This window comes from Notolabrus celidotus, chromosome 8 (assembly GCF_009762535.1).
Source record: "Notolabrus celidotus isolate fNotCel1 chromosome 8, fNotCel1.pri, whole genome shotgun sequence".
NCBI classification, from domain to species: Eukaryota; Metazoa; Chordata; class Actinopteri; order Labriformes; family Labridae; genus Notolabrus; species Notolabrus celidotus.
In genome coordinates, this window is record NC_048279.1 from 10,967,642 (window position 1) to 10,977,873 (window position 10,232).

The window sequence follows — 10,232 nt, forward strand, 5'->3', positions numbered from 1 at the left end:
TAGCCTGTAAAAGAAAACTCCCATGCTAAACATATGAGCACTAGTGAGGTGTGAATCGAGACTGAAATATCAATACTTCCGATACCAGACCTTTATGCTCTAAAATCGATTCTCAAATCAAAATATTGATACTTTTAATATTCAATCATTTGAGGCAATGTATATCATTAACAAGAACACAGTGGAAAGTAACTAAACCATTGAGATCTTGTCTAAAAGATACGCGGTTGGTGGAAACTACTAGTTCAAGTTCTTGATAATGAAACAATAATTTATTGTAATTGTTTTATTGTTTTACTTATTTTCTTTTTGTTTGTGTTTAAAACACCAATTTCACATATTTTGTATGATTGTGTCCTCTGTTTGGTTTTTCTGTTGTTGTATTAGCTCGGCTGTATCGTAAATGAGGCAGTGACCTCGATATGCCTACTAGTTTAAAATAAATAAATAACTCTGAAATACACTACTTTTTTAGATTTACCAGACACAATAGGTGTATTTGCACAAAGTATCAGTATCGGATCGGTATTGGTGAAGTTAATGTTGAAGAAGAGGTTATAGTACACAATAGCATATAGCGCAAGCTAACCTTTATTCTTATCTTTTATGGCTTCGTGACTTTTTTTGATGCATGTGTGATAAAATTACGTTTATGAGGACTTGACAGAAGCAGCCGTGTCAGCCTGACTCTGTAGCTGTAAACAGTGGCCGGTTGGACCGATGAAGTCTCTCCTGCCCCCGATGGTGTTTCCAGTTCTTAGATTCAGTTCTTAGATCCAGTTCTTAGTATTTTGAGTGTTTTTCAGTTAATTTAGTATGCAAGCATGGACGCGCTGTTTGTTGTAGAAGGCTCTGACGTTTTGACCAAACTAGGTTAAATGAAGTGGGGGAGAGTGGAAAGCCTTTCGGTACGTGGTGCAAAAAAAAACAAATTGACGGTTGTGTGCATGTGCGTGGTTTGCCACAAAAAAATTGTATATGGCAGTAATGGCAAAAAAGTCCTAATGCGCCATCAGTCAGAGGATGAACACAAAGCCGCCGTTCGTGCTCTGCTGCGCACCTCCTCCCTGCCAAACGCTTTATTAGAGCATGGGTTCCCAAAGTTTGGGTCGGGACCCCCTTGGGGGTCACGAGACACAAATGGAGGGTCGAGAGCTGTCTTCCAGAATGTTTTTTTTTTAAGTTGACTAAAATTAGTACCTTTTACCCATTATAGTAAAAAAAATATTGACAAAAATAGTAGCTAAACTTGAAATAAAACCTTGATAGAAAATGTAATGAGTTTTCTGCCTTTCTTTTTGCCAGATGACTCCTAAGTTTAGGGTTAGTGAACAGTTAATTATCAAAAGCATCAGTAGCAGTAGGTTAATTCATAACAGCACAGGAAACACAGACACATGCTCATATAGGTAGGCTAATTCTCTGCAGACCAGCTAAATGAAGCCACATTAAATCATTTTGAGGGAAAGAGGGGGTCGCAAGTCTTTGGCACCTATATTTTAGGGGTCGCGGGCTGAAAAGTTTGGAAACCCCTGTATTAGAGGACAGTATATTGTGTACATGCCCTTGGGTTTAAACCATGTACACAGTACTCCTTTTTAGGTGAAAACCTTTGGGAAGTGACAGATAGGCAGGAAAAAAGGCTCTTACATGTGTGGCATGGTGGGTTGATGGTCGAGTAGTATGATTTGGTGTCAAAAAATGGAATTCTACCCTGATGGGCCACTAAGACACAGACGTGCCGTGAGCGCCTAGATCAGAGCGTAGAGATATCTGTGGGAGAAGAGAAGAAAGGAATGTTTTAGATTTGTTCTCTCTCAGAAAGACTGGAGCTCTTAATTATTCATAAGCAACTACAGGCAGCTCCACTGGCTCTGAAACAAGAGCTGCTACTCAGCAAATACTGGAGATAATGCACTGAATCCAAAATATCCTGCTAAACAGCCTGTAATGTGTGTGTGTGTGTGTGTGTGTGTGTGTGTGTGTGTGTGTGTGCGTGTGTGTGTGTGTGTGTGTGTGTGTGTGTGTGTGTGTGTGTGCGTGCGCGCGCGTGTGTGCGTGCGTGTGTGCGTGCTTGTGTGTGTGTTGGGTAGTTGTGCACACATTCCCAAGCAATGCCCTTTGCAGGTTTGTCCGTCCGGATTTGTCCGGTGAAGTGTGTTTCTGTGCATGTATGTATGTGCAGGCATGCAGAGGGATGCATCCGTTATCTGTCTGGTTGCTCCTTTGAGAGCTGAGGGAACTGGGTCACTGCACTCTGTAAGCTTGATCTTGAATCAAACCGTACACTGTACACACCACCAGAACAAACACACATTCAAACACATGCGTTCCCTTACTGCTAAGCCTCGTTTTAGAAGATAAATCGTACGTCTGTGAAGTTTAGCCCAAATGTGGCAAATGGCTGGATTATCACTAAATCCACAAAGGCAACAATTTATCTCAAAAATTATCCTGTGATTCGAGCTCCAAATCCCTCCATGGCAACCTCCTTAATTCCTCTAAGTAACAAAACCTCTCTCTCTATTTTTCTGTTCCTGTCTTTGTGTTTTCATGACTGTCGGTTTTCCAACATGGTAGGAAGGAGAAAAGGCGATTCAGCGATTCACTGTCCTAAAAAATGGTGCGAGCAAGGATTTTGATGAATCAGTTGAGGAATACTGTGAGGCTACATTATTCATGCAGGTCTTCTGCGCTGCTCCAAAATGTGTGTGTAGGGAGTTGTTTCATGCGTGCCTGAAGGCCACTTCAGCATCCACATCACAGGTCACTTCACCAGCCACACGTGTGCCACACATAGTCCGTGACCTGGCTTTCATAAATCTGTTACATGTTTAGATACATAAATAATTGCTCATTGTAAATGTGTGCTATTTTAGGAAACAGTTATGTATTATTAACAGGCCTGCTGAAGGAGTGAGGTATTACAGCTCCTTTGATATCTTACACACAGTGCATTCTTTGCTCTATTTCTGTGACCCCTTTGTATTCAATGCATTTTAATTCCCTGCAGATCTTTTAAAGAGAAATGTTTAATCTAAAATCTTAAAGCTCCTGTGAGGAGTTTCTAGCTGGATATGAAACAGACTGAAATTAAAACTCCATATGAGCTACAAAAACAAACAAACCATAAGCAGCGACATTCAGCATCTCTGTAAAGTAATTTAAATCTTTGTCACCACTGCTGCGGGGTAGGTGTCAGACAAAGCGATGAGCAGCATGATACTGAAACAGCCTTTGTTTGCATTTTAAACAGCAGAGATGCATAGTTAGTGGCAAATTTGACAGTCAAAAGACAGCAGGAGGAGGAAACAGTACTTACACATGTACAGGATAAGATCAGCAAAGAAGGAGTGCCAAAATCAAAGCAAGCTGAATTTTTTTTTCATGAAATTAATTCATTTTTTCCATGTTTGCTCGTCTTTAGCTTGACTTTAAGAATCTAACTTTGCATCTTGGTCAATAACAGCAAAGAAAAACTGCAAGTAACTGGGGCTTAAAATATTGACAGATATTGACAAATTGACATTGTTGACGGCCTGCTAAATGACTAATTAGGAAATTAATACTTAATTAAGAAAATAGTTGAATTGATCATAAAAGTAGTAATTTAGAGATTTAACAGAGGTTTATAGCAGAGCACATATTGAGATGTGGCACTAGGTGGATGAATGGTGGCCAATGCAGCTGATTCACATGCAGGTTGTCATTAGGGTTGCCATGATGTGTTACTGGGGCACTTAAATAGAACAGAGACATTGATAGTGTTACTATAGCGACACATGTGCTCCTTCTATCTTAAACCTCCTATGAGGAGTTGTTACCTGGTTATGAAACTGAATTAAATCAATACTGTTGCTATTTTATTACCTAAAAAAAAACCAATATCATCAGTGACAAAATTCATAATTTCTACATAGCTATTTTTAATGCTTGTAACTTGTATCATATAAAACAAGTTAAATTGTGGTATTAAAGCATCCTTTGTTGACATGTTCCATTACAAAGATTCACACTGAGGGAATCAGATGGATGAGATAATACTACTTACAACATCTGCTACTAGATTAGAGATACTGCTTTGTACACAGGGGATGCCAAAATCAACGCAGACCTAAAGTCTCTCATGGAAGCTTTAATTATAAATGACTTATGTTTAATTACGTTACATTATATAACCCCATATTGTACATTTTCAGATTTTATTCCACTCAATGCATTGACAGAAATTTTTTTTACTCATGTAGTTTGGAAGATTTCCGCCCCTTTAGAGAGTAAATGTGATGTTAAGTGTTTTATTTTGGAGTGTGTGTGCATGTGTGTGTGAAATCATGTTGGACGTTTGAATGTAAAAGTGCTTGGATGGTTAACACTCATGTGGGCAGGATTTCAGTGGTAGATTTGAGGGTAATTTAGAGTGGACGCTGCAGGGGTCAAATGGTTTAAGTGCAGTTTTAACAGACTGGATTTCCGCCTGCTGTGACGGTCCTATCCCTCACTACTTACACCCCCCCTCCTGCCTCCTCTTTTCCATGCAGGCAGCAGTGGGCTGTAATCACTAAATTACTGTTTTCACTCTCAGCTCCAGTCACCACACTGCACAGCTCCCCCACCTCACACTCTCTCTTCTGCAGTCTCTCGTTCTTTGTCCTATTTCCTTTGCTCTCCCTTCTTTCTCTCATGTCCCTCTCTTTCCACCCCATCTTCATTATTTATTGTGCGGCTGTCTTACTGTAAGCTGAATTCAAAAGAGGACGACTGAGAAAGAGAGGGAGGAGGGAGATGAAGACAGAGACATGGTTTGGGGATGGTGGTGAGGAGGAGGGAGGGAAGGATGGAAAGTTTGGAATATGAAATGAATTTGCCTAATGCACTGCTGATGAAATGATGAAACACTGGGCTTCATTAATGAGAACACTGCCCAGCTCGCCATGGCTAAGGCTCTGTCTCTATTTATCCATTCTGTCCACACTCACATCGCCTCTCTAAAATGGAGCTTCCTCCTCGGACATATACAGTAAAACATCACATTTTTCGAAATCTAGAAACCTCCTCAACTTGGAGAAATCTCTTGGCAGGATAGGAATTTGTCACCACAGTTCTGTTCCCACTGAAAACAAATATAATTCTCTTGAAATTTGGCCTGAGTTTCCATGACATCAGAGACGAGGCATCCTGTCCTCACAGAGGACCTAATGACAAATAAAACTGCATGTCCTTGAGTCAAGCTGAGGTAGGAGGCCATGCTAGCTCTCCTCCATCCTCTTCATCTCCTGTAGTGCTAACGAGAGGAGAGGGGTGAGGGTAGAGGAAGAGCGAGGAAAGAGGAGGAAAGGAGCAGAGAGGAAAGGAGAGGTTGTCATGGGAACAGACATGGAGAGCCCTGTGTGTGTGAAGAGGCTTGAGACAAAATGACAGAATAGCAAAGCGATTGAACGTGGGAGAGGCTGCACAGTCAGACAGATATAAAAAAAGACTACACATAAACACATAGCAGCTCCATGGAAACAACTCTTGTTTGTGATTCAGTGTTTAAACAACTACAATCACAAATAAAAGGTTATCTTCCTTTCAGCACCACCTGACTGTCTTTGTTCTGTGAGGCAGAAAAAAACCCTAAACCATCCTCTGATTTAACTCTAAGGGGCTGAAATTAAGTTTTTCTCCCCTCTCTCCCTTTAGCCCATCCCCACCAGCCCCACCAGCACCTCCCCTACACCCGGTGGGACTCTGGGCATGTCCAAGATGGACGCCCCCAGCATGCAGGACGTCTACATCCTCTCTCCTGTCTCCGGACTCTACAGCACCAGGTCAGACACTTCCACACACAGATGTTTGATGATGGTGATTATGTTGATTATCTCAATCCTGCTGATGACAGTGATGATGGAGCTGATGACAGAGATAATCACAACTCTGCTCTCCCCAGGGAGGAGATGGGTCTGATGTCTTGTGACGACATCAGCCGCTACAGTGTGAGCTCCCAGTCCGGCTCCAAAGGTTCAGAGGCTGTCAGCTACTACCTGGACCAGGACAGCGGTCAGTTCTTCTCACTGCTGGAAGGAGATGGACCCCCGGGGCCCGACTATGACAGGGGTCGCAACACCGGGGTCCGCCGGCGTGACAAGACCCCCACCCATGGTAAGATGGCGAGTGCAGTTCTACAGTATACATGTGGCAGTAAGGGCCCTGGTCTTGGATATGTTCAATTGAACAGCATGTTCTCTCCCACCAGCTTTATTTTACCTTTTATCCAAACTTCTCCTTATGTGTTCATCACTCGCTCCATGGTCTCTGCTTCTTTGTGTCTTTATGTTGCGTCACACGTCCAACAAACACTGATCACATGCCGAAGGGTCAGTCCTAAAACTCTGTCTCCAGCTCCCTGTTTGCCCCACCACTTGTGTCACCCTTGTCCAAGACAGCTTTGTGGACATCCTGTTACTTCCTTGGAGACTCTCAATGGGCCTATGAAGTGCAAGACTATAGGGTCACGTGAGAGACAGAAGCATTGAATGATTACATGAAGAAAGACCTGCTAGCTATTGGCTCCTACTGTTAGCCTGACACACCATAAAAAGGAAACCAATGATGTAATGCCCCACATTCCTGGACTTGAGGTGTCTCCATGTAGGGGTTCAACAGGTAGTTATGTAAATTAGAATTTCAGCAGGAGGGATACTTTTTGATAAAGCTGATTTTATCATACTTGTAACTGGCTGCGTACTAGAGACATAAGCAAATTGACACAAAGTACTAATTTAAAGATGATATAATTTATTTAAAAATGATATATATATATACTAGATAAAACAGTCCCTTTAATTTGATGGTTGTAGCTACCATGGCTTCGGATTCTAATTAATAGTCTAGTTAAAACAGCATGCTAATATAATACAATTTTAGCTGAACGTTTCCACTGAAGGTTACGTTAGACGGGGTGACATGGACTTCAGCATTAATATCTCTAGCCTGCTTATTATTTATTCTTAACATTAAATTGATGGTTACGTTAGGCAAGGTGAACAGGTCTACTGCAAGAATATAAATGCTGACTTTTGCCCTCATTCAGCTCTCCTTCTCAGCATTTTGCAGTTAACACACCTTTAAATATAAATAAGGCAAAAGTCCCACTTTTAACCCTGTTGCTTTATCACTACCTTTGCTTTATAGCCATCAGTAACTTAAATATGCCCTAACCAGCTCTGCTGTCATTACATGGATTGCAGAATTACATCTATGAATTTAGTATGCTAACAATATAGAACATTTTTGCCACAGTGTTCACTAATATGATGCCTCAGTGTCAACAAGCAGAAGTAAAATGTATGACACGTATTATCTGGTTGTCTCTGGCGTCGCTCTTGCTATTTATAATTTAATAATAATACACTTTATTTAGATAGCACTTTTCTTAACAAGGTTACAAAGTGCTTCACAACAAAAAAGCGAATTAGAGAATTACAAAGCATAACAAATGGTGCAAACAGGGGGAGGAAAAGACAGAAGCAAAACAAGACATCTGAATGCAAAGCAAATTCAAGAATTAGGGGTGGAGAAATGCCTTCTTATCTAAAAATGCTTTTAGTGAGGATTTAAAAACAGTTAGGGTTGTGGACTGTCTAATTGTCAGTGGCAGGGAGTTCCACAAACTTGGAGCTCTGATTAAAAAGGCCCGGTCACCTTTTGTTTTAAGGCGGGATCTTGGCACAACCAGCAGAGCTGCATCCACAGACCTGAGGGGCCGCCCAGGCACATAGGGGGTTAAACGGTCGCTTAAATAGTTTGGGGCCTGTCCATTTAAAATTTTCAAAGTAATCAATAAGATCTTAAAATCGACACGATAAAAAACTGGCAGCCAATGTAAGCTGGCGAGGACAGGAGTGATGTGGTGATATTTTGCTCTGCCTGTTTATTTAGATTTAATAGCCAATGTCAAGGAGTTGTCAAGAGGTTTTGACCGATCAGAATCAAGAAAGCAGAGTAATGATTAAAGATAAAGGTCATTTTTTTTTACTGATGGTAAGATTGTGAGAGCTTACTTGATTTTAGTTCTATTTAAATTTTTAACTATTCTGCTTGCTTATGTTAAATTCTGCCTCTATTTAAAACACAGCCCGCAGCCACAGCATGTAGCTGTTACCAACAAAGAAATGGTGTGATAGACTGACTATACTGTACCAAAAAAGCCTATTAACACTTTGAGCGTTTAGCAGGGAAAATTTCAGAATCCCTCTGAGAAACTGGAGGAGACCAAAACTGGAGTAAAAGAAAGTGAACTTAATTTTTTTAGCACAAAACCATGATTACAAATAACTGCGAATGGTCCCCTTTGACTGCAACATGTGTAAAGGGGGGACTTTTTGCTAAATAATTGAATCTTACAAATTATCAAATTAAATAAAGTAATGCTTTTTATTTTCTGGTCCCACAATAGCCGACAAATTAACTGTGAAAAAAATACTTTTTAATAAAACTGAGTTCATAACTTCTCAATTTCTTCACAGATGACTTATTTAGTGCTCAGCCCAGCAATGAGTTACCACAAACTATTCAGATTTTAGATCTCTGGCGATGAAACAAAATAAGAAATAACACACAGCTTCAAGACAGAAATGAAAACAAACTTCACTAAACTAATAACACAGCCATGTGTCCTTGGCCTTGCATTTTGTAGCGGCCTCTTGAGAGTCTCCTGTTCTTTCCCCCTCACCTGCACACACTTTGTCTCACCTGTCCTCCCCCCCAGCTGTCTCCCACGCTGTCTCTTGGTCAACGCCTTCCCCAACACCCGCACTCCCTTCCCACTAGCAAACTCTCTGATTGCTGATTGGTCGTTCCAGGTGATCTCAGGCCTGTTTCCATGCCCCCTGAATATAACTGGATGGCTGAGCCCAAGGAACCCAGCATGGGCAAGAGAGGGAGCCGAGGTACACGCACACAAACACACATACACTCAAAAACCCCTCACACACTTCAACAAAGACGGGTCAGACTGGTTCTTTGCTTTGCTCCATACTCTGCTCAACACATTTCAGCTCATCCTCTGGTTATCCATGGTGGTGGTGTGGTTTTGTGAGGATACATATCAGTCAGGTATGTATCTGACAGAGCGCCAAGTAAACATAAATGCAAGGAAATTGCATTTATACAGCCGCTCTGAAAATGAGGTTACTTCTATGTGACCAATTCTAACCAGCTTCAACATTTTGCGTCGAGACTCAATCTGTATTCAACTGGCGTCCCTCCACTCTACCATCAGAAAGTCCATGAATAACATTAAGGCACAATACTACTGTCGGTTGTCTGCCTTTCTCCTTCCTCCTACTTTTCTCTAAGTCACATCTTAGTCTTTCACATTTGAGTATATGAATTATAAACCGCCAGGGCTGAAGAGGAATAAAACTTTCTGTGACTGACAGGATTTAGCAGTAGTGACCTCCAAATCAGAATAACCCCTGCAAACAGATTAGCTGTCTGTCTCTGGATGTGGATCCGTATCAGACATTACAGATCTGAAGCACTTTTATCCGTTTCTGTCGGCTTTGTATCCGTGAGGGTCTATTCACCCTCATCTGTTTCTGCTCTGGGATTCTCCCTCAATGCCATGACGCTATTTCTACCCTCATAGGGTTTCCTTCCTTCCTCTGTCATCCATCCTGTTGAGCCTGTCCACCCTCTAACTGCTCCCACCCTGTGCCTTCCCCTTCAACCTCACAGATTCAGACAACTCCCTGCTGCGTTACCTTAGTGACGACAAGATCCTGGTGATAGAGGAGGAACCCGAGGGTCCGGGCAGGGAGAGCCGGAGGGATTCCACAAGACGCTCTCGACGCAAGAGCCGCAATCCCAGCAGTCCTAGCTTTCCCATCAGCCCCTCCATGCTGTCTTCAACCCTGCGCCTCGACCAGCCACCTGATGCTTTGTCTGTATGTACAGTCTTCTTTGTGGTGTTTATATTAATGATGCTGTCTGTTTTCTGAGTTACAAGATATTGTTGTTAAAAGTGTAGTTAAACGCTTTTCAGTCCGTCTTGTTATCAGTCGCAAATCTATTCATTATTATTTCTTTAGATGCACAATACAGACTTTTTAATTTAATAAGTGTAGTTCATGCAAACCTGTGTGTTAAAAAAGGCCAATATTTAGTGAGCAAAGATGCACAGTTATCAATATATATACTTACTAATTTAAATTGAAATCCATCATGTTTCCATAACACACACACAAAGA

General features: G+C 41.5%; 1 protein-coding gene across 1 annotated transcript in view; it reads left to right on the plus strand.

Moving 5' to 3' along the window:
- si:ch211-26b3.4 (connector enhancer of kinase suppressor of ras 2) overlaps positions 1-10,232 on the plus strand; it is a 73,626-nt gene that overhangs the window by 50,433 nt on the left and 12,961 nt on the right. Inside the window, 4 exon segments of the mRNA XM_034689107.1 lie at positions 5,683-5,810; positions 5,930-6,141; positions 8,844-8,930; positions 9,721-9,929. Coding sequence (XP_034544998.1) covers positions 5,683-5,810; positions 5,930-6,141; positions 8,844-8,930; positions 9,721-9,929 — 636 coding nt within the window.